The 25,216-nt window shown below is 39.0% G+C and overlaps 1 protein-coding gene across 2 annotated transcripts in view; it reads right to left on the reverse strand.

Annotated features, from left to right (window-relative positions):
* The window catches only part of LOC119781324 (collagen alpha-1(XXII) chain-like), a 40,502-nt gene that overhangs the window by 15,084 nt on the left and 202 nt on the right, over positions 1–25,216 (reverse strand). For both annotated transcript variants that reach the window (XM_038281748.1, XM_038281747.1), the window contains exons 2-22: positions 25,085–25,138; positions 23,261–23,314; positions 23,132–23,185; positions 22,984–23,037; positions 22,835–22,888; positions 19,983–20,087; positions 16,904–16,948; positions 13,782–13,859; positions 13,662–13,697; positions 13,528–13,581; positions 13,308–13,352; positions 7,871–7,906; positions 7,673–7,786; positions 7,295–7,348; positions 6,323–6,376; positions 4,033–4,086; positions 3,883–3,936; positions 3,663–3,716; positions 3,517–3,570; positions 3,342–3,395; positions 3,220–3,264 (exon numbers count right to left, since the gene is read on the reverse strand). In XM_038281748.1, coding sequence (XP_038137676.1) covers positions 3,220–3,264; positions 3,342–3,395; positions 3,517–3,570; positions 3,663–3,716; positions 3,883–3,936; positions 4,033–4,086; positions 6,323–6,376; positions 7,295–7,348; positions 7,673–7,786; positions 7,871–7,906; positions 13,308–13,352; positions 13,528–13,581; positions 13,662–13,697; positions 13,782–13,859; positions 16,904–16,948; positions 19,983–20,087; positions 22,835–22,888; positions 22,984–23,037; positions 23,132–23,185; positions 23,261–23,314; positions 25,085–25,087 — 1,155 coding nt within the window. In that variant the 5' untranslated portion in view covers positions 25,088–25,138. The remainder of the gene's footprint in view (positions 1–3,219; positions 3,265–3,341; positions 3,396–3,516; positions 3,571–3,662; positions 3,717–3,882; positions 3,937–4,032; positions 4,087–6,322; positions 6,377–7,294; positions 7,349–7,672; positions 7,787–7,870; positions 7,907–13,307; positions 13,353–13,527; positions 13,582–13,661; positions 13,698–13,781; positions 13,860–16,903; positions 16,949–19,982; positions 20,088–22,834; positions 22,889–22,983; positions 23,038–23,131; positions 23,186–23,260; positions 23,315–25,084; positions 25,139–25,216) is intronic.

Here is a 25,216-nt window from a genome sequence, read left to right on the forward strand (position 1 = left end):
GCAAAGCTAAATCAAAACGAGCTAATTATAAAACATATGTGGATTTTATTTGCATTAACTACAAAGACATTTCTATAGAAGTCTTAAATTATGTTATATCTCTATGGCCAATAAAGAAAGTTAAACTAAAGAGTAGTGTTGTGCCGATGCCATGTTTTGGCCCCGATACCGATACCCAATACCTGGCTGTGCAGTATTGGCCGATACCGATACCATCTGTTTGAAATTGATGTGTGTATATATATATGAAGAACTGCATTCTACTAGGATGTATAATAATCGCCATCATGGTTTGTCAAGCTGCTGTCTACCTTTTTGAAGCAGGAAAAAGACTTATACAAAGTGAATCCAGTGGAACTTTTTATTGCCTTCCTGGAATGGGTGACAATAGTTGAATAAACTTTTGGCTCTCAAAATGGTCAGTGCCCTGTTTGTTGGTACTCGGCAATAGCGATACCATTTTAGAGCAGTACCAGGGCACTGCCCGATACTGGTATCAGTGCAACACTACTAAAGAAAAATATATGGATTTACAAAAGTATAAAATTCATTGATGTTAAATTAAAAGATCAAACAAAACTGTTCTTTGGAATAATATGTCAATATGCACCAATAATTCAGGAATATTTCTTACTTTTTGGTGTATTTTAAATGAAAATTATCGTTTTTAGATCAAATGAGAATTATAACATACTTAAACTAATAAAAACAGCGGTAACACATTAAACTCTTCTTTTTAGGTAGGTCCAAAATAACTTTCCGCAGATTAAATCTGTGTTCCTATCTGTAAACGACTGAAAGTATCACCTTTATTTTCATATAAAAATTAAAACACAACTGTAGATTAATTCATTACAGACACTGTAATTAACCAAATTAAACACTTTGATTGAGTCCCACCACTTGCTATTATTGATCTTCTCTAACTCACATCATTGGTTTTAGTCTCACAAATCCAGCCAAAATGTGCATGTTGGCCCTTTAGAATAGGGAATAGTAGACTGAAGGTACTTAATAGGCGCACTTGAATTGACTGAACACAACCCATATTTGCACCAAGTCAGATCTTAACTACTATAAGCAATTTAGTTTCAACTAATCTAATATGCACTGTAGTCTAAGTTTTTTTTTCACCATTTTTTAAACACCTTGAAGCCTAAAAGGCTGGTTATACTCCTGCAGCAGTGTGTCGCAGTGAACTTGTGGCAGATAATTTTGATTTATTCCCAATTTTGAAGCGTGGTCTGCTCTATGTTATTCCACGCCACAAAGCAAGAGGGACAATCGCAAACTAGCTGTGGGTCTAGATATGGCAGAGCTGGTGAGGAAGTTGGGGCAAGTTTGTGCGACAATGGAGGGACATGAGGGCGAAAAAGAGCGGGGATCCAGGTGGAAAAAGTGTCCCGGCGTTCCATCGCACCTCGCTCTTCTAGTTGGTCCAACTTCATGAGTCGTTTTCCACAATGGCGGTCATATAAACAAAACAAGGTGTTAAGGTACCAAACAGGAAATATGCATAGTGTAGAGCTAATGTAGATCTGACCAATCAGAGGCCTCCTGTCTGCCGTCGTTATTTACAAACCTTACTTTTAGTTCAGAAAATCACGAATACATGATTAGGCATGCAACTGAAGAAAACTTTAGTTTGCCTAAAGTAAAGTCAAATGCCTTAAAAAGAACTGTTATGTATAGAGGTATGAAAGCATGGAATTTACTGCCGAATTATATTAAACTGATAACTGATTTAAGGAAATTTAACAAATCATTGAAAGAACATTTATTAAATATAGAGGTAAAACACGATTAGGACTGTCTTCTTCACTTGCTGTGCTTTGTAGTTTGTTTTGATTAGTTTGGATTGTTTCTGTTTATGTATATGGGTATATATGTATATGTATATATGTATGTGTATATGTGTGTATGTATATATGTATATGTATAGATTATGGGAGATGTTGTTTTAATGTCCACATAATTTTATTTCATTTGTAATTTTTTTATTTCATGTTTTGTTGTTGGACCCCAGGAAGAATAGCTGTAGCTTGCTACAGCTAATGGGGATCCTAAATAAACTAAACTAAACTAAACCTACAGCTTTGGAGAGCTGCAGCATAGTGTCTGCAGAAGGGGCGGGGCATATCTGCGTTAATTGCGACACACACACAGACGACCTGGTTTCTGAGTATAAACTGGCCTTAACCCAGAGATAAATAAAAAACCTATAGACCATCTCTTCTGATCCATCTCATCCAGATGAAAATATATTGCAAAGGATAAGTAACACCATTATAAACCCCAAACGCTCCAGTTTATATTGACAAAAGGCCTTTAATTCTGCAGTGTTTTATCAAGCCCTGGATTACAGGGTTTTACACATTTAATCAATCAGCCATTGACACATAAGCTATAATGAAGCTACAAAGGCTAATTTCAAATTCTTCATCCTCACTTTTAACCAACGACTCCATGTTATATTCAAAACTTAGACAAAATTGGCTGTTCCCAAACGACAAATACCACAAATGTTGATCCAAAATGGGTCAGGATCAAAACAGAAGCATCGAGCTCATGGAACAACAGACAGAAAGATGCTGAAATAGTAAAGATGAAGCTGTGGATAAAACATGAGCTGCTTTTGCATTTTTCTTTAGTTTTTTTGTTTTTTATCTAATGTCTTCCCTCTATGGACATGTTTAGCCTTTAAAGGTGAGAGAAACTTTAAAATAGATTCATTACAGTAGTAACCATCCAAAATATCCCCACTTTCCTTTATGGGTCCTTGGCTGGTCCCCTTCAATTTCTTATCTTTGTACTAAAATATTATCTTTGACATGATTTGTGGACATTAATATCTAAAGTGAAGCGCCATCTCCTGGTCAGATCCTGTAGTTCATGTGAAAGGGTGGAGTAGAGTGAAAAATATGCACGCCCAGGACAAGGAAGGGGTCACCACAGAGGCTGGAAGTTGCAGGGGAATTTGCTTGGAGTTGCAGAGGAATCTGCTACCATTTGGCTGGCGTTTGACTGGGAAGGGCCATTTTGAATGGCTGCTACTGTATTAGAGACAAACCTGCCAAATAGTCGGTTTAATAATTCGTTAAAATATCATAATATGCATGACTCATTAAACGGTTGCAACAGTTAACTTCCCCTCTTGTAATCTTCCATCTAGAATTGGATAAAAATGTTAATACCAGCATCTAAAAAAATAACTTTTACCTTTGACCCTGGAAGTCCTGGCTCTCCTCTGTGGCCCTTGAAGCCCTGTGATAAAGGGAAGCAGAGTGTTTGTCTTTTTGTACCGTGGGAATGATCAAATCCAATTAGCGTTGCTCACTTACAGGGAGTCCCCGGAGTCCTGGGTTTCCTGGAGGTCCAGGTTCACCTTGCTTCCCCTGTAAAGAAATAAATGATAGAAATAGCTACAGAACAGCTAGATGTCTCTGTGCATAATACAGACTGAGTTTTATAGGTGGTGCTACACCAAATGTTAATGGATTAGTGTTGCCTACTTACAGGTTCTCCTGGTTCACCTGGTCTGCCATCTTTTCCTGTTTTTCCAGTTAGACCCTGAACATTTACAAAAATGCTGATTTAGTATCCTCAGCAAAGCATCATGCCTTTTTTCTCAATAAAACACCATCAAAAAAGGTTGTCTTTACTATCATGCCAGGAAGACCCGGTGGTCCTTGGATTCCTTTGAGACCCTCTTTGCCCTGGAGAACATAAACAGGGCCACCAGAGAAAAAACAGGAAATGATTAATGGCTGCTATTACAGCTCATGGTGGCTGACCTACTTTCTAGAGGCAAAAGGTCTGTACAAAATGGCAAATGGGAAATAACTGTTTCATAGGGGGAAGGCACAACAAGTGCAGGCTGACCTTTTCTCCAGGGGGTCCTGGGGGGCCAACCTGGCCGGGTTGCCCATCGTTACCCTTAAGAACAAAGATTTAGAGTCAATAAAGCTCAACAGAAATATCGACACCAAATGTAGAAGCAAACAAATTTGGTATACTATAAAAAACACTTACAGGAGAACCCATTAATCCTGCAGGACCCGGATGACCAGGGGGTCCAGGGTGGCCCTAAGATGACAGCAGCAGTTATTAGCACAGGTTCCAGTGCCGTGACAAAATTTTTCAAAACTTTTCCACAGCACCTGATATTCTGTGCGATCAACAGTTACCAAACTGAGCGAAACTTAAATCTCATACTCGCTCGCTCACTGTATGGCTGGTACACATTAATTCTCTTACAAATTCTCCAGAGCACAGCTTGCTTTGCGATTAAAACCCGATCAGAGAACGGAAAATCCGATTAAAATCCTAAACAGAAAAGTTTTGGATTTTCCTTTCCTTTTTTTCTTTCCTTTCCTTTCCTAAAATCCAAAGCAAATTTTGGGATTTTCATTATTATACAGGATTCTTTTATTATCAACGCTGTATGAAGGGATTTACAAAAATGTGCAATCATGGGTGAAACTACTACAACCATTGTTTTAGTTTCTGTTAATGAAGAGTTAAAATATCTGCTAATCTTTCTCATATCTTTTTAAAAGAGAATTCTGTAGCTGCTCCATCAGCCTGATTATAGCTAACAAAATAATCACACAAATCCCTGGTAATGTTCATTATCGTAACACCAACAAAGGTTATGAATAAATGGTGAAAAGGAATTTATTACTGTATATTGGTGATATATGAATTAATTGCAAAGATATGTATGTCTGTGCATTTTCATTTTGAATTATTCATCAAATCTTACTTAACCTGGAATATTTGTACAGCAGTATACAGTATATATATATATATATATATATATATATATATATATATATATATATATATATATATATATATATATATATATATATATATATATATATATATATATATATATATATATATATATATATATATTGGATCATTTAAAATTCTTCAAGGGAGTAAGAAAACAATATGAGCCAATATTTTGTTTTATATACAGCCGGCATGATTTAACCAACCATTAAGCGGCCAAAAGATTGCAAAGGATCTTGGGCCACTAAGACCCTTTGTCGAGCCCCACGCACTTTATTTAAAACACACTTGTTTGTTATTCATACCCCTTTCCCACTGGCAAAAAAAACTGTTTAAACCAAAGAAAAACCGGCTTTAAGTCGCAGTGGGAACAGCTCAGTCACAGCTTAAACGACTCGGCGCGGGTGAAAATGGCCTTCAAATGGCTCGGCTCTGATAGAACGCAACGAACGTACGTCACAACGATGACATAAAAAGCCAAATCAACTTTGCTTACATTCGATAAACATGGCTGACCACTGACTGCCCTGGCTCCCTTCCATTTAGCTCTACATTGTTTACTTTCCTGATTTCCGTCCCACTGATAACATCGTCAATGCTAACCCAGCGTTTACTAAAGTAACAGTAGGGATATTTTATTAAGATATTCATCAAGAAAAAAATTTAAGTGTTGTGCAATAAAACTACTTCTAAATTATATTTTTGTCAAAATTACTCAAGTACTCAAGTAACTAGAACTAGGCATTACCCAATTTGCTTCCAACTGAACAGAAACTCTCAACAGAACCAGATAAGTACAAATCAATGTGTAAAAAAGGTTCATCCAAAGATCATAATCAAAATGTTCATGAGCTCTGTGGCAAGATTCTCTCCATCCGATCTCTAGCTGTGCGAAAGTGATAGAAACTATCAATATTTATTCATATTCTCTCTGATGGGAAAATGCATTGCTTCATTTAGACTTTTGGAAAGTTTAGACTCAGTAAAGCTTTGGAAAGTTTCTTGTCCTTCTTATTAGAACTATCTGCAGTTTTAACAGCCAATCTGCTCTCTACTGTTGCTAATTGATATCATTCACTAATCATATCTTGTGTTTCCAATACGTGTGGGCTTGATACACAAACTGGTTTTTACTCTCTGCTCAGATAACAAGCATCCATAAATCCATCTAAAAGTGCAGTTAGCTCAACATAATTGTGTTTCTTTCACAGCAGGTTATCAATAAGAGAAACCCCACAGGATTAGCCATATTAAAAAACACATTTACCTTTACTTGCTGTAAAAGTGTATTTAGCTGTAGTGTGAACTGAGCATACAGTAGTAAACACAAAGGCTCCAAACTTTTTAAAAGCAAAAGAACACATTTCTTCCACTTTACAAATATATGCCACTTGTGATTGTTTAACCCCTTAAAAGCCCAATAAACTGTACTTTGGGTTATGGTATAAAAGCAGAGGGGTTAGACGAATATTAAATTGTTTACTTCTGAACATAAGAAAAAGAAAATTAGTGACAAATTTACCTTGTCTCCTTTATCTCCAGGACCTCCAGGAGGTCCTTGATCCCCTTTTACACCCTGTAGAGAAACAGAAAAATACACAATGGATCCTTCTTAAAGTTGAAATCTCTGAAAAAGAATCGGTTTCTAAGTTAAGCTTTGATCTGTATCTTTATAGCATGTCATCCAATTATATGTTTCTAAATTCAGCCTTTCTATGGGGTGAACTTTGTTCCTATTATTGTTGCAAAGAACTTTTCGTAAAGGAAAATTTGAAAGAAATGCAATCCAGAAATGATGCTTTAATAAACATCTTAATAAATACTTTTGAAAGTAACTTTGCTGTTTTCTCAGATTTGATGTTAAGTTATTAAACTTTGTTTTTACCTTATTTACGGATACTATTGTTTAACATTTTATTATTATTTTTTTTATATCTCTTTTACAGATATTTTTGGGAATTGTAACTGATGCCATAAGGTGTCCGGGCTGCAGGCGCGCCACACTGAGCAGCATTGGGTAGAAGCATTTCATCGATCACTTTTTCTTCACTTCAAGCTCGATATAAAAGCTGGCTCTCGACCAATAGAAAGGCTGTTGCTAATGTTCACTCAGACCAATAGCAACGCGTCTTTCATTCCTCACTCCAAAGCAAAAGCCCGCCCTCAGAAGAGAAGAGAAAGTGATCTGGAAAACGCAGTTTGAGAAAGACAAATTTTGAAATATGAAATTTGAAAAAATATGATGAAAAAGAGAATATAAGAAAAATTTAAAAATTAAATCTGAGAAAACAGCAAAGTTCACCTCATAATCTTTTTTTTTCTTATTTGGAAGTTTTTTATTCTTTCATTTCTGAAATGCATACTTCAACAGAACATGTTCTTTGCTTGAAACAACAATGTCACAAAATTTCCTCCATACATTTAAAATAAACAGGACAAACTGATTAGATGCTCCCACTGGAGCCCTGCAACTAAAGTCCCCGTTTAAACATACCTTTGTTCCATCAGCTCCAGGAGGCCCTTGAGGTCCGGATGGTCCAGGCGGTCCCTGTAATGGCAAAGCAAACCATCAGTCTCTGCCGAGACAGACAGAGCAGAGCACCACTTGGGTCCTAATAGTTTTCTATTGCCCCCATGAGAGGCGCAGCTAATGATGCAAACAGAACCTCACCATCCATCACTGCTTGTGTGACTGATGATGCCGGAGCTCCGACCTCATTTGTCACAAAGGCCGAATTTAGTGAAGACGCACTTTATAACACTCTCTTAAAGACGTGCAAAGGTACTATCACTGGTCAAAAGCTGCTATAATTGACTAAAAAACTGCAGAGGTCTTTAGAACTGGGAGACTATGATAATAGATTTGTCTTACTGGATATCCGTCTTGGCCATTTTTCCCAGCAGGTCCTTGGTGTCCTTTATCTCCAGGGAGTCCTGGCAGTCCAGGTGGTCCAGGAGGACCTGCAGGGCAGTCTGAGCAAATATCCTAAACATGGTGCAAATAGCTTCGTTATGAAGTGCTCAGCTGTTTGAATTCTTCTCTCTCTACTGTGGCGGAAAGTCTTCCTACCTTCAGGTTCAGGTCAGAAAGGTCTGCTGCTTTTCCCTGGAAGAAAGCAGAAGAAAAGCATCACTTAAACAAGATTAGAGGCTGAGTTAAGTGGGAATATTTAAACTTTATTCTCTGGAAGATCATTAAATATTTCTTATAAAAGGAGAAAAATTGTAGATTTATTGATAACAGTCAGTCAGCTGGTTCAAGACCAGAGGAGTAACAAAGTACAAATACTTCGTTACCCTACTTAGAAATTTATAAATCTATATTTTACTGGAGTAATTATTTTTGAACCAAACGTTTTCTTCTATTCCTTATTTATTGTTTTATTGTTGCAATTATCTCTACTTTCTTCTCTTTACATTCTAAAAATAGAACTGTTAGTTTTGTTTCATTGAAGCTCATTTTCGTTATGGCCTGATGGTATTTAATAAAAATAAAAACCATTAAAGTAATTAGTTTCATCCAGTCTCAGTAAGGCACCACATACCAAAATAAATGTTTTTCAAGATGACTGTTTTACGAAGGAGTATTAAGACAAGGCTAGAGTTTTTATAATAAAGTAATAAAATTACGAGAATAAAGTCGTAATATTAAAAGAATAAAGTCCTAAAAATAATGAAATTATAACATAAAGTTGTACTTTATGACAACTCCTACAAGAAGCACTTACTTCCCTAAAAAGATAAATGTTGAGCATTATGTGAAGTTATACTTTGGCTCTGCTTTAACAAGTAAAGAAATAATTTAGCACCAGCATCAAATTGGGTAAAATGTCAAAGTGGACTGAGGTTGCTGATTGGTGGAGCTGGTCCGCCGTCATCTGCTGGTCGGAGCGTAAAGCTTTCTTTCCGAAACTGGTTGTTGTATGATGACTTCATTCTTGTAATATTACAACTTTATTCTTGTAATATTATGACTTTATTCTCAAATAAAATATAAAAAAATCTCTAGCCTGGCCCTTATACTCCGTCTTACTGTTGCCTTTAATTATAAAACTAAGAAAACTAATTCTAAGGAAGTTATCATCCAGAATTGTGGTAAAATGTTCCTTTATTAAAGTAGTGCAGTAAAGTTTAAAGCATCTTTCCTTGACATTTTACCTGCATTACCTAAAGTAGTTTTAAAAATGGTTCTTTTACACTTTTATTGGAGTAAAAAGCTTAAATTAATACTCTAACATCTAGAAAAGTGTTTTGAAACAGTAGGATTTCTGCTTCTACTGGAGTAATACATTTGAATACTTTTGATACCTGTGTTTAGCACCAACCAAGTGAGGAGAAATTACGACAGAGAAGCAGGTAAAATCAAACCGACAGCTTCAGTGTTGTCAAAATGTGTTCAAATACAAAAGGCTTTTACTTTTAATTTTGTTTTGTCACCTTTCAATGTTTGAGATGATCAAGCAAATGTATTAAAGAAGACTTATACATATATAAAAATTTAGTTTTTAAGTAAGAATGTTATTGATTAAGGGCAGGGATGATTAAAAAACATGGAAAACAACAACAGAAACAACCTGGGACAGAAGGGAAACAGTTACTGACATCACTTCATGGAGTGACATCCATGAGTTTACCGTATTAACAGGAGAAGCGGCGCAGATGAAGTTAGACACTGTCATCAGACAACTAATTTATAAATGTTTTAAATCAGGTTGGGTCTGGATTAGCCAGCAGGTGGGTCCGGATCCGGTCCCCGGTCCGCTAATCTGTGACCTCTGACCTAACTGTTTTCTTTTTATATCCCTATAAAGCCCTGAGCAAACGTATGAAGGCAATACCTCCTCTCATTTCCCATGAGATGATCTGTGCAAACAGGTCATTTTTTCTTTGTTAGTGTTTCGGCTGAGATAATCCACCTGCCACACAGGAGGAGCCTATCAAGATGCTGATCGGTCAACATGATTATTGCATGGGTCTGCCACACAGCATCACAATGAAAGTCTTCACAGATCTCAGCATTTTTGTTTTACTGTTGCAGAAACATTAAGAATTTTAAAACCTGTAATCATTAAAGCAATATCTTATAGACCTGTTATATTCCACATGTTAACAGGATGTCGAATGTCTGATGTCAAATAAGCATGTTGCCTCCAATTTAAATAAAGAAGATCACCAGGCATCCTCTATATACTGATCTACTCAGTGTTGTATATCTGTGGGGGGGACTGGGAACAGACACCACTGTATTACAGAAAAAAGGTATTTGCATTGAACCACATGATCAGGAACCCAGAAAGAAGGAAAGAAAAAAAAAACACTTATCTAGTTCAGCTTAAGCTCCTTCTGGTGAGCTACTGAGGAACTTGTACTTTATTTGTTGGACTTTGTTAAACAAGTAATTCTGTAAAAGTTTAAAAAACAATCCACTGGACTTGGTTTCCAAGATTTGAAGACGTTTCGCTACGTCTACAGGAAGCTTTCTCAATTAAAATGTCTGGATCCGCAGTAAGACCCTCTCTTTGGTCACCATTTGCATGTTTCCAAACAATACAAGGCCTTGTCTATTTAAAGACTCAAACTCACTGCGGATCCAGACATTTAAATTGAGAAAGCTTCCTGGAGTGTTAAGAACCTCAGGCTTGCCCTCCAGAGGGCGCCGAGGATCCTCTTCTGCTCTGTGTTTTTCCCTTAGGGTTGAGTTACTGTGGGGATCTGGAGACTACCCTCTGTCTCCAGCAGAGTGCGCCGTGGGTCTTCTGGAGCTGGAACCTTCCTGCACACCTGTTGCTAATCCTCTCATCAGAAGACCTCTCCTATATAAGCTGACTTCAGACCTGGATTCCACGCCGCAGTGTTGATCTTAGTTGGTTAGCTTCCTGAGCCTCTTTGACAGAAGAATCTTTGTTATCTCTAGTGTGAGATCAGTTTCTAACTCTTCCTTGTTTCTGCCTCACAGGAATCCTGTTTCTTCGTGAAAGCTCTGGATGAGCTTAACCTCCTGTCTCTTCGTGAAACTCTGGAAGGGCTGTCTCTCTGGCAACCTGTCTCTAGCCTGAAGCTCAAGGAGAGCTAACCTGCTAAACTGCCCTGGTGAGCCAACCTGAAGATTCCTACGTGGTTGAAACCTGACGGCTTCTATGTGGAGTTTCCCTAGAGGTTCCCACGTGGATTTTCCCCTGTTGTTCCCTGCTAGAGCTGGAAGCTCAGCCTGAGAAATCCTTCGTGTTTCCCCTGATGTTCTCTGCTGTGAGCTGGAAGCTCAAATCCAGGACTGCCAGGCTAAGCCTGAAGCTAATGCTTAGCCTCACATGAACTCAGCTACCAGCCATCTCCCTTTCCCTGCACAGACCCCAGGGAACCAGCCCCCTGCCTGTATTGTTCCAGTATTATCCATGTGCTTTGTCTTTAAATAAACCCTTTGGACTTTTACCAGTGCCTCTGTGTGTGTTCTGCATCTTGGGCTTTACTCTAGAAACCCCATCATGACAGAACACTGCGGCCTGGAATCAAGGTCTGAAGTCAGCTTATATAGGAGAGGTCTTCTGATGACAGGATTAGCAACAGGTGTGCAGGAAGGTTCCAGCTCCAGAAGACCCACGGCGCACTCTGCTGGAGGCAGAGGGTAGTCTCCAGATCCCCACAGTAACTCAACCCTAAGGGAAAAACACAGAGAAGAAGAGGATCCTCGGCGCCCTCTGGAGGGCAAGCCTGAGGATCCTAACATGGAGAGGTGGAGAAACGTCTTCATATCTTGGAAACCAAGTCCAGTGGATTGTTTTTTAAACTTTTACGGAATGACTATGACCTGGATGACTGAGAATCTTCATCAGCTTAAACAAGTAATAAGAGCAGATCTCAGGAATATAGGTGTCGGTCATCCAACCTTTAATTAAATTCACTTCAATTCAGTTTATTTCTTTAGCGCTAATTTACATAACATGTCATCTCAAGGCACTTTATAGTTCACCAGATCATACAGTCAGATTGATTCAAAGTTTTCTATCTAAGGTAAACCAGTTGATTGCGTCGAATCATTGACTCAAAGGCAATCCCTCACACTAAGCATGCTTGTAGCGACAGTGGAGAGAAAAAACTCCCTTTTAACAGGAAGAAACCTCCAGCAGAACCAGGCTCAGTGTGAGCGGCCATCTGCTGAGGCTGACTGGGGTTCAAGGAGACAGAAGCAGAGATACAAGTATGGTGAATATTTGAATCTTACAGTTATTTTAAGTTGTTGAACAATAGGAGCTGAAAATATTATAAACAAACAATAATAAGGCTTGGATAAGAAAGAGAGTGCCGAAATATTTACAATGTGTTTTAGTGGAGCAGTGACTGCTGGGCTAGAGAGGAGTCTGCATGAGGGAGAGTCTGGATGATAACCTAAGAGAGCTTTCAGACCTCAGACCCTTTTAAAACTATCAGATACATGTCTGATTTTATGCTATATATGAAAGCAACACAATTACAAGTGAAACATATCGGAACTGGGGCTTTCTGATGGACAATTCTGATACGAGTCACAAATGGGCAACAAGTTGGATTTGGGTTGTGTTTGAAAGCAGTCTAAAAGCAGCCATTGGGTAACAAAACAAGACCATGATCTCGTGCCAAACATATTTTTCCTCCTGACAGCCGCTCACACAGGTTAACTCAAGAAATTTAGCAGAAACTGTCTCAGAAACTCCATGCTTGTCTTCCTTTTTACAGTAGTCGCCATTTAAAATTTCCCCTTGGCTGGTCCTTAACTGGTCCCCTACAATTCCTTTTTGAAACATCACTCTTTGTACTAAAATATTGTTTCTGTCATAGTTTGTGGCCAATAAGATCTAAAGAGAAGCAGCATCTCCTGGTCAGCTTTATCTTTTGTCTACTTGGTTGCAGCATAGGGCAAATGAACCGTCCTGATGCCAAGACTTTAGCGTCGAGCAATTGGATGGAGATCCTCAGGAATTTGAGAGGCTCCATCTTACCATCACTTGGCCACCCCTTTAATCAAGTCCAACTGCATGTCTAACTCTAGGTTTTGTTTCTAGCCTACAGCACACCTCTGCAATAATCATGCTGTCTAATCAGCAAAGTGACACACCATACCTGAGAGGTGGAAGCATTTTCTTGGCAAAGGAAATGTGCTAACTTTAAAAAGCTCTGTAAATAATGTTTGAGAGCGACAGACCTTCTTTGAACTCTGAAAGTGTTTTAGCATTTGGGTCCAGTTCATAGAAAATGGGAACCTAACAAAGTAAGTTAAGTATACTATTTCTAACTAAATCCTGTGCTTTTTGGAAGCCATTTAGTTGTTAATCCACTTTAAAGAGTTCTAATCCAGAAGTAACCCTCTTTTGCAAGAAAAAAATTAAGTTAAGATATGGGAAAATTAAATTTGCTTTTCTTACCCTGATCATAGGAATATATACCCTTTGCAAGGACAAATCTAAAAGATACTTTTAACTAACAAAGAACTATTGGGTTCATGCAGAAAAAAGGGGATAAACATGCATACTTACAGGCTCTCCTTGTGATCCTTTTTCTCCTGGCCTTCCTGGTAAACCCTAAGTTTGGAGCAGAACCAACACAGTCTGAATTTTATTTGTGTGTTAAACACAAACCATCCACCGAATTTAATAGAATAACGTTGTAAAAATTGGACATATTATTTTCAAATGAAAGGTGACATTTTTGGAATGAAAGTAAACTTTCTGAGTCACTATTTGGAATTAAACTTACGTTGTGGCCTGCTGGGCCTTGGGGACCTGCAACCCCCGGAAGACCTCTCAGTCCCTGAAATTCAGATACACACAAACTGAAGAAAGAGGACAAAAAACCAGACATATTATCTAAACCATTGTGTATATGAATACCGCAGGTCCTGGCTCCCCATTTTTTCCTGGAGGCCCCTGAAGAAACAAACAGTAACATTTAGATATCTGCAGTCCAATGAAGTGAAACTGGATTAGTTTGGCTCAAATGTCGGTTCTCACTGGAGGTCCCTCTTTTCCCTCCCCTTGGGGGCCCCTGTCCCCGGGTAACCCTGGCTGTCCACGTGGCCCTGGTGAGCCCTGGGGGGAAAAAAGTGATGTTTGGTTAGCGATGATTAAAGCTAAACATTGTACATTCGACCTGTTACTCATGACAAAACCATCAAGTCCTCACTGTCAGAATCAACACAGAGGTCAAAAAGCATTGTACTCCCACATATTATTAACCTGACTCCGCCAGATGGATTTGCTCCGCATATCCATCTGGAAACCTTCCGTAGAAAAAATTTTGGGAAGGGGCGAAAATACTGGTTAGCTGATTGGCCTATGTTGGTGATAGACGGGCCAATTAAACCAATCAGATCAACGAAGCATATGACGTAACAGAGCGACGACGAAGAGGAGCCAATTGATAGATGGAACTCTTGCCGAAACCAGTCGGGAGAAGAGCAAAAACATATTTTCCTCTGAGAAAAGCCTCCAGAGCAGTGTTTTGCTCTTCTTTCAGTGAAGAAATACTCTGTAATTCCGATAAAACTTGCTCGATAGCCACGCTAACGCTAGTTTCATCGGCTGAAGCCGCCATGTTCTTTAGACTGAACTGTCGCGCTTCTCTTTGCGTCACACCTCAACCCGCCTCAAAGCCAACGCTGATTGGACGTTCGTTTGGTGAACGGCTCCAAATTTTCTTCAACGGAGAGTCCCCAGACTGATCTGCGAGTGAAACCTTGATAGCTCGCGAGATCAGGATGGTCTCACGAGGCTAGCATATTATTGCTGTTTAGACATTAATTTAAAGTTTTTTAAGAAATGCACTGAGATATTTGCCAGACTGTCTCTATCAAGAGACATGCAAGTTAGATGTTTACATGGCCTAATTTACTTGGGAATCAATATGACATCTAGCGCCAGGGCTACGGGCCCTTGTCACACCTGGCTGATTTAGCCAGCATATGCCCAAATTCCTACAATCTTCTGACGCTGAACTTTCTATGTATTAATTTCAATTTTGGGCGTATACATAGAGTATTCATAACGAGTCCAGAACTTATGTCCAAAGGCAGCCAAACTTATGTATAACGCCTGGCAGCCTAACGCCCATGAAATGATGTACAAGCATCATTTCATGGGCGTTACGAAGCATCAGTTAAAGCTGCTCCCCTCAGTTGCATCGCGGAGCAGCAAATCGCCCAGAGGAGTTTGGCCTGCATAAAAGGATTCCTTTGGTCGTGGTATTAGCCTAGCTGATGTTTATACATCTGGCAAAAAATAAAAAAATAAATAAAAAGAAAAAAAAGAAAGTTTTGGCAGCTGCAGCAGACTCAGCGTCATGTGTGCTTAGAAGTTTGTTGGTCGTGGGCGTCAACCAGGGAGTGTCCATCACACTCACCTTCTGGCTCACCCTATGATGGGCATGAAGTCTGGAGGAGAGACAGTTCCCTCCTGTGAACCCCATTTATACCAAAAACACTGCTAATATGCTTTTAAACAGTAGCTGGAAGTTAGAAACATGTTCAGCGGTCGTCTGGAATGCGTCAGATGTGTCGATGTGCATTGGAGATAAGTTACGCATAAGTTGCTCATAGGTTTTGGACAACCTAGACGCCACAACTTATTAGTAACTTACATTTAACGTATGTCAACAATCAGATAACTTACCTGGAACTTATGGCCCACATATGAGCATACGCTGGCATACATCAGCTTACGTATTTGCCGTATGTCAATGTCTGCCAGTGTGTTTCAGCGTGCTCATAACTTATACAAAATATACCCATAACTTATCCAAGGTATGCCAGCTTTTTTGCCAAATTTTTTGTACGTCAGGCATACATTGTCTAAATCGCCAAGGTGGGGCAGGGGCTTAAAACAGATTTAGACCAGTTCCCAGGTGTCAGGCAGAAAGTTGTTAAAGGAATAGTACACCCAAAACATGATTAGCCTTCATTTTCTACTCACCCCCATGCTGAACAACACTCTGGAGTACTTTTTTGATATCTCAAATGCATCTGGAGATCTGGGAGGCTTCTTGCTGTCTGCTGACATTCAAATAATGGAGGTCCATGGCGCCCGAGGCAGAAAGGTCCATAAAAGTCCACAAAAAAACGTGTCAATATTCCTCCATACTGCTCGTCCAATGTATTCCAAGTGTCCTGAGTGGGTAGCGTCCATAATTTACTCGAAACAAAGTCATTTAGAATGTTTTTAGAGCATAAACAGTAGTGTATAGGATTTCCTGAAAGCGCGTGCCCGCGCGTTCACGAGTCTACGGAAACCGCGGCAGACCAAACCAGATGAAAGTGCGCATTCAGCTCAGCAAAGAACTCATGCTCTTCCTCAACACTGAAGTCCTCAGACATTTTTCTTTCGTTGTTTCTTTCTTTGCACAGGTAAACAGCACATTTCTTCTTCTACACTTGCATTATCGGCAGAGCAGACGCTGAATGCGCACTTTCATCTGGTTGGTGTGCCGGCTTCCGAAGCGTCGTGAACGTGCGGGCACGCGCTTTCAGGAAATCCTATACACTACTGTTTATGCTCTAAAAACATTCTAAATGACTTCGTTTCGAGTAAATTCTGGATGCTACCCCCTCAGGACACTTGGAATACATTGGACGAGCAGTATGGAGGAATATTGACACGTTTTTTGTGGACTTTTATGGACCTTTCTGCCTCGGGCGCCATAGACCTCCATTATTTGAATGTCAGCAGACAGCAAGAAGCCTCCCAGATCTCCAGATGCATTTGAGATATCAAAAAAGTACTCCAGAGTGTTGTTCAGCATGGGGGTGAGTAGAAAGCTGTCAGGTCTTAGAGTGAGAATTATGAGGTCTCGGGGATTAACCCGTTCTCAGGTCTCATGAAAGAAGTGCTCAGGTCTCAAAAAACAAAATCCCTCATGATTTGTTGAATAATTTTTCTGAGACCTGAGAAGTTTTTTGACACCTAAGACCTGATGGCTTTTTCCCAAGAGCCTGATATTTAAATTCCTGAAATCTATATCAATTGACTCCAAAGTGTTTTGGAATGACAAATTATTGGAATTTAGAACTTCATAAATAAACTAAATCAAACTGACAAGAGTAGAAAATAATAACTAAGAGTAAGCTATTAAATCCATATACCTTTGTTCCGGGTATTCCTTGAATCCCTGGTGGTCCTGGCTCTCCCTGCAAGGTCACAAAGAAAAACAATCAAACTATTTGAACACAAAGTGAAACTCTTTTAAATCATTAATTAATTTTTGCCCTGCATTCCTCCTGGTGGCACCTGGTTACTGTAAAACACCAGAACTGCTGGTAGAAGCATTTGCTGTGCTCGTGTGCTGCTTTAATGTGATATGTCTAAACAATGTCTTTCCTGTTTGCGCCTGCATTGTCAGCAGGGCAGACACATGTCTGCTGGGGAAAGATGATGAACAAACATGTTTAGGTGTTTAACAAAATCTGCAAGGCAGGCTATTTTTCTTCACAGACAGATGTTTGTGTTACTGTGTGGCTCAACAAGCTCACTGTTGCTTACTGGGAGAAAAGACGTGGAATATGAACGGTTCAGAAAACCAGCAGGGAATATTGCCCATTGACATTTTGGCTTAATTGACAAATGATTGATGTTCAGGTATTTAATTTACTTTAGGGCTGCAACTAACGATTATTTTAACAATCGATGAATCGGCCGATTATTTTTTCGATTAATCGATGAATCGGACAAAATATATTTTTTATATTAACCTCTTTATTCCAAAATAAACATTTTAGACAGAACAAACAAGCACACAAGTACAGGTTGCTCATTAACTGTACTGGTGCTATATGAAAAATAAATGTTTGTGTTAAAACTACGCAAACTTACATGAGAAATGTAGCTGTACATCCACAAAATATAGGGTACTTTGTTTCATAAAGTGCAAAAAAAGACATTTTTGTTTTTTAAAGCCCCTAAGGGGCTCAAACAATAGGCCCCCCCATTTCAACAAATTAGTTTTTTTTAGACTAGAAGATTTCTGCCTTTTAAGACAGGAAAGTATAGCAGTTAAAGTTGCTACTTGAGAAAATACTGAACCATAGAGATAAAAATAGCCCTGTGATTCAAATTATAAATTGTATTTGGAATAAAAATGAGAGAACTAGGGGTGCTAAAAAACACATCCTCCAAAGACAGATATTTATATAGGAATGTGGCATATAATTAATTGACATATTACTGATCTTGCTGGATTTTATTCTGCTTTACTTCCATAAATTGCAGGATCTTCTTTACTTTATCTTTGCCAGAAGATTTAAACTTTAAAAGCCTTGCCCTCATAATTTGCAAGTTAATTTATTTATTAAGTAAATATAAACGCTGCTTAAGCTAATTCAAATGAAATTAAAAGTAAAATAAGTAGCCAACCTTATCACTGTCTGTAACCTAGTAACACGGTGAGGAAAGCATCAGATGAGCTACCTGAGAAACTAACGTTACGTTTTCCCACTTTAAAACCAAACAAACATGGTGCTTCCGTGCCATGTTCATTTGTTTTTACAAAAGTTGCATGTTACGACTTTTCTCGCTTTACAAAGCGCAGGCTATTTTAATTATTGTGATCAATTTGCGCCGTCAATCCCGGTGCATGCGCGCTTCATTTGCAGCCTGGACGCTGAGGGTAAACATCCTGCGGCTCTGACTGCAGCGCTGAGAGGGACTCCTGCGGGAGAACGGGGTTGGGATGGGGGAGGCGCCCCACGACAGAGTAGGAACGATACATGCTTTCACGTAAGAGTCTCCAAAAGCCGCCAGTGACACCGTAAAAAGTCGCCAGATTTGTCGCTAGTCGCTTTTTTGAAAAATAGTCGCTGGAGGGGTCTGAAAAGGCGCTGAGTTGGCAACACTGCACCTGCGGTGCTGGCTCGCTTCGCCGTATTTTTTTTTCTTCCCCCGTTTCAGTCAAGTGGATGTGATGACGGCGGCCGCGGATGACGCATTAATCGCGCGACACAACTAATCGATGATAAAATTCGTTGCCAAAGCTTTTAAAAATCGAATTTTATCGATTCGTTGTTACAGCCCTAATTTACTTAGTCATAGCTTAGATCCCTGTCATGGCTGCCTTAAGTAGTTAGTCATTTGGAAATAATCCTTTTAACTTTAAAAAAAGAGCGAACTTAATATCTTAACTTGCAAATTTGCTAAATTCTAAACATTTCCTGCCAGAATTTGAACCTGGCAGGTTAAAATTCGGAATTTGGCGGGAAATTCTAAACCTTTCCTGCCAAATTCTAGCAGAGACAAACAACCATTCACACTCTCACACCTAAGGACAATTTAGAGAAGCCAATTAACCTAACAGTCATGTTTTTGGACTGTGGGAGGAAGCTAGAGTACCCGGAGAGAACCCACGCATGCTCAGGGAGAACTACATGCAGAAAGACCCCAGGCTAGGAATCAAACCCGGAGCCTTCTTGCTGCAAGGCGGCAGTGCTACCCACTGCGCCACTGAGCAGCCCAACTTATTTCATGAAATGTTACTTTGTGCATAATCTAGACTAGCATGCTTCTACCTACTCCATATTTGCGTCTGCATCAAAACACTATATAAAAAAAAAAAGCTAGATGACTCTGCAAAACTGAGGCAGCTCAAATACAGCAAACATCCTCTGAGATCTGGAACTGAGTCAAAAATGAGGATGAGGAGGATCCATAAAAATGTCAGTCATGAGCTGCAGAGGATGTCGACCTAAAATATCATTAGTGTAAAGGCAGCAGAATTATAAAGTAAATTTAAGTCCATCTGACAGCTCATACAGTAGCTTGTACAGGAACTGGCAATATTCCAACCTCTGCATAGAACCCAAAAAAAGGACTTAATTAACTTAATGTTTTGAAATTACATTTTGCTAAAGATTATGGAAAACCTAAGGCTGCAAACAGATTTAGTTAGTTTCAAAACCTATCAAATTTTCTGTCACGGTTTCAGTGATTTAAATGTTTTACTGTGTGATGCCAGAGAAATTGATGGAGAAAACACCTTTTTAAAAAAGTTTTATGTTATGCAAATTACACAGTGCTAATAGCCTAGACATCCACCTCAGAAACTCCAGGCAAAGTCAAAGAATGATTCATGGAAAGACTTTTCACAAAGGTTTTGAAACTACACTGAAATATGGTTTCTTAAAAATAAATAAAAGAATTAATAAAAAAAAAAAAAGAAGAAAAGAACCTTACGTTTTGGCCATCTCTGCCCTTCCCAGGCGGTCCAGGAGGTCCAATCAAACCAGGCTCTCCAGGTGGACCTTGGGGGCCAGATTGTCCTGGTTTACCTGGTTCACCCTAAAATAAAAAATGGGATAAAAATAAGAACCATCACTGCTGTCTTTAACTGCATTGTTTGCACTTTTTACAACTAATTCCTTTAAATCAGAATTAAAACATTCATAGATGACATATACCGCACCAGATAGTTGTTTATGATGTACAGGTTTAAATGTCACACTAGAAGCTGGAGGCAAAATTACGGCATTTAAAAACAAAAAGAGTGACTAAACTCTGGATATCCTGAAAATCCCTTACTGCTGCATCTGTATTTAAACAAATTCAGAGACTGGAAGAGAGAAGACAAGCAAGGACACCGACTGCTCTGAGAAAGCCCACTGCATTATGGGTTGCTAAAAACACATCCAACCCAACAAAAGTATAACTTTAAAGGTCACAGTTAAGACTTCTTTGTCATAAATATTTTCCTAAAAATAACACATCCACAGAACATCAGGGGTGTAATAGAAAAATGTATACATTTTAATGACAAACATATTGAAAATAAAGTGTTAAGTTTATCATTTCTAAATCACTAAGACACTGAGCCAATCACAGCAGACCTGTGAGATCAGAAAGAATAAAAACAATCACAAATAGAGCATGGAGCTGTGCTGGATTGTTTGTTTCTGCTCCTGCAGCAGCCTACCATGTGCTATCTATGGAAAAATTGCAACAATTGTTTCAAAGGACACTGATGTTTGATTGGACAAATATAATCAAAATACAAGTCTTACATTTGTCACGGACTTTATTATTAAAATGCAGAATGTTTATTGAATAAAGCTGGCTTGCACATGTCCAGCATCAAGCAGGCTGACACATTTGTGATGGCGCTCATAAAGATTAGATGCTAGGAGGGTCCAAAAGGAAATTTTGAGAAAATGCATATATATAGGCTTGTTTTTAAAATTTTCATAGTTTGGGCCGGATCTATCAAAGGTTTGTGTGTATAAAAACGTGAGCTATTTCACTGCGCACGCTAAAAAATGTACAAACTGATCTATCAACAGCGTGCTAAAAGGATTTGGTCTTTAAAACGTGCTAAATAGCGCCTCTTATCCATTTAGTACTTTTTCTGCAATGAATATGCAATATGGGGCGTTTACACGCTAAAGTGCGTCTTGTGGGAGGAGAACATGTAAATATATTAATTTAGCACTCGCAAAGTGATTTATTAAACCTGAAAGCAATTTTGCTAACAGTATCTGACTCTATATTTAACACGTTTCAAAAGAAGGTGCAAATGGTCTGTATGCGTAATTGCGCACACATGGCAGCGGTTATTGTCGCAAGAAGGAGACATGGAAATGAAGCAAGGAGACGCAGAGAACGCATTTTTTCACTCCGTGTGAATATTTGTGGAATGAACGAGGAAACGATCATCAAAACACAGTTTATCCAGCATTGCCATTTTGGAGCTGTTGGGGGAAATCCGAATGGATTTGGAGCCAGCCACAAGGAGGACCCACGCAATACCAGATATCACCAAACTCCTTGCAACATTGCACTTTTTTGCATCTGGGTCATTCCAGCGTACGGTTGCAGCGAGAGCTGGGATCTCCCAATCTCGTTTTTCAGAAGTGCTGTCCGAAGTGCTGTCCGACGGGGTCGGGGTTCTCCCCATGCACCTGTGGAGCAACGTGCCAATGCTGCGGGGATGCTCACTTCTTGTGAGCCATTTGGTATGTGCATTTTTCTACAGGCCAATACAATACAAAACACCTGGTTTTTGCCCGTTTTGAAGGACGGGTCAAGTGAATCCTGTATAACCTTGGGAATCCCATGATTCATTGCGAGTCCAAGCAAGCCAGCTGCTCCGTGTTTAGAGGAAAAAGGTCAATGGTGCCACACAGTGGTGAATATTGGAAGTGCAGTTTAATATAATACAAATATGTGAATAGTTCTGTCTGAAATTAATGAAAATAGTTGTTGTAAATGGTTATTGACTCAGATATATGGCGGCTAAGGTTTAGTTTATTGAAAGGTTTTTATTTGTCCCTGCGTAAATGGCTTTGGCTGACATTTAGGCACAGGTTCAGTCATTCATGACGACTGTACTGCTGCTCAAGCTCCTAGAAAATTTTATTAAAACCCAAAACAGATGTTAGTAGTTTGGTATTCATTCTTTGCATGCTTTGTGTACCAACTGTCACTGTCGCAAGTAACAGAGCATACGACAGTTGGAAGCCTAAAGGGCAGGTTATTATCCTGTAGCAATGTGTCGCAATGTGCTTGTCGCAGCTTTGACGTAAATACTTTTGATTTATGCCCAATTTTGAAGCCTGGTCTGCACTATGTTATTCCACGCCATAACGGAAGAGGGACAATCACAAACTAGCTGTGGGTCTAGATACGGCCGAGGCGGTGAGGAAGTGGGGGCAAGTTTGTGCAACAACTGAGGGACATGAGGGGGAAGAAGAGCGGGGATCCAGGTGGAGAAAAGGGTCCAAGCATTCTCGCGCACCTCGCTCTTCTAGCTGGTCCACCTTCACGAGTCGTTTTCCATAATGGCGGTCATACAAACAAAAAAAGTCGGTAAGGTACCAAACAGGAAATATGCATAGTGTAGAGCAGACGTTGATTTGACCAATCAGAGGCCTCCTGTCTGCAGCACTGTCTGAGGTCACTTACACAGCCACTGAAATCCAACAGACCCATGGATTTGGCTAGTAAACATAGAACCAGAACGGGCGAGTGCACCACCCAGTGGTAGGGAGGGGATCACTTTTTTTAGCCATCTCTTTTAAAACAAATAGACTCACCTTATCTCCTCTTTGTCCTGCTGGACCAGGAGGTCCGATTATGCCTGGAATGCCCTATAAATAAATTTAAACTGTTGGTATTTAAACTGAACTAATCAAGTGTATTAAGATGATATTAGATTTGCAGCTAATGTTAAAACGTATTTTACCGCATTTCCTGGTGGTCCACGAAGCCCCTGAGGTCCTGCTGGACCAGGTTGACCCTAGGAAAAACATACAAGACTTTCAAAGCTTAATGACAGCGTACTTCATTTCTTGCTGTAGAATGGTTACTTTTCACCAGCCAAAGGAACTTACAGGGTCTCCTACACGACCAGTCTCCCCTGTGGGTCCCGCATCTCCCTTTGGGCCCTAAAAAGGCAGCTGATTAGAAAAATGTCACATAAAAAGATGGAGTTGTATAAAGAAATGTAATAGTGTTCTTACAGGTGCTCCTACTGGCCCTTGGAAACCTTGTTCACCAGGTACGCCTCTTTGGCCCTATTGTTGAGCAAAAACATCCTTTAAAAAATTATTTCAGCAGGTCACAAAAACTCGTAAGGCTTCAAATTAACATTGGAAAAGAATTCGGTTCTATTTTTTCTTCTCAGTCACATTTAAAAGTCAATATAAACTTTAATGTTACATAAAGATAACCTTGATTTATATGGCAGTTTTAGGATAATGATTTTATTTATAGAGAGAAAAAGAACAAAACCAATAAAGCCATACAACTAAAAGTAATCAGTCCCACACCAGATGGCTTCCTGTGCCACTAATGGTGACCAGAATATGCTTATAGAAAGCGGTTCTGGATTCCCAAAGCCACAGAAACATTTTTATTAATGCAAAATCTTCAACACCTCTTGACCTGGATGGCAAAACTGCTATCAAGCTTTGGATGCAACTAATGATTGTTGTTGATGTATTGATGTGCATATTTTGGAGCATTCATTTATTTTCTACCGCACTATATTTACCAGTTTCCATTATTTTAAATTTAGTGCTTTTTTTAGCCTTTGGAGACTAAAAAATGCTGACGACCTTTTACTAATCTGTTCTTGAATTTAATTTAAAGACATGATGAGTTGCTTTTTAGGATAATTTAGCTCACAATGTGGATAGAAAGGTTTAATTGAAATAATTTTGTGCAGCCTCCTACTGTCAAAATAATGCCACTGTCCACCATTAGAACCGTTCAACTGTATGTGGCAGGTAGGCCCTCCCAAAGGTTAAAGAACAGCAGCTGATAGGGTTTATGCCAATCAGGTGTCTTGGTGATTTCAGTGTAGCCAGTTAACAGGTTGAATTGTCAGGGTCAGGTAGTGATGGTGTCTGGGTGTTGCAAGCAACTTAGCTTTTCAAAAAGATGAATAAATGACATCAACGAAATTGAGCCAAGTTGTTTAAAAGGTATTTTTTTATGTTAATAAATGGGTTATGGTAAGTATAACATATTATTTACAAAACAATTGAAACATAAGTAATCCATAGATATATTTTTATACTTTGTATGCCTTTATCCACTTTGCATTAACAATAAATTAACCCACTTTAATTTATATAGCCTTTACATTACACAAACTGACCAAAGTGCTGTACAGAAAATCACCATTATATATATATATATAAAAAAAACAATAACAAAATAACAAATACTACACCGTGCTACTGAATGTTCAAAGCCAGTCTGAACCTGTATGCTTTAAATCTGGTCTAAACAGCATAGTGATCTGAATGTCAGGAGGTAATTTGTTCCAGAACCTGGACCCAGACTCAGAAGACCTTTTCATCCTCCTTGTGTTTGTACCTCACTCTGGTCTAGTTACTTCAAAAAGACTTGTTTAAATGACCTTAAGGTCTTAGTTGGGTTCTGAATGTACATGAGGCTCAAGAGTATTAAAGGCTTAAAAAAATAGCAACATTTTAGAATGAGTCCTAAAAGGACCTGGAAGCCTGTAAGAGAAACATGGGCTGTAATAAAGATGATCTGCTAAGCATTATCCATTTCCTTGACTGAATTAATTTGAAGGACTCTATTACAAAAACATTGATAATATGAAAGTGGTAAATGGACTTTTATTCTCATTTAAGTGCAGTAACTGGACTGAACATGATGTCCTAAATAGCTTTATGGTCCTATAGGACAGTCTCATAGCTGCTTTAGAAAATCTCTGCTGACATCTAGTGGTCATCTGAGCACATTACCAGATGTGCATTTAGTTGTTTTTGTTTTTTGTTTTTTGAAAAAGCTTTTAAGAAAAGCATCACCATCTCTCCTGGATTTCCTTGTTCTCCCTTTTCTCCTTTCTCTCCTGGCTTCCCCTGTAAGTGCAGGAAAAGACAAAGAGCTCAGGAATAAAGACAAGATGCTGAGGTAAGCAGATAATTTAGAAAGCACTG

Source organism: Cyprinodon tularosa, unplaced genomic scaffold, assembly GCF_016077235.1.
Source record: "Cyprinodon tularosa strain WSP-4 unplaced genomic scaffold, ASM1607723v1 ctg175, whole genome shotgun sequence".
In the NCBI taxonomy this organism is placed as follows: Eukaryota; Metazoa; Chordata; class Actinopteri; order Cyprinodontiformes; family Cyprinodontidae; genus Cyprinodon; species Cyprinodon tularosa.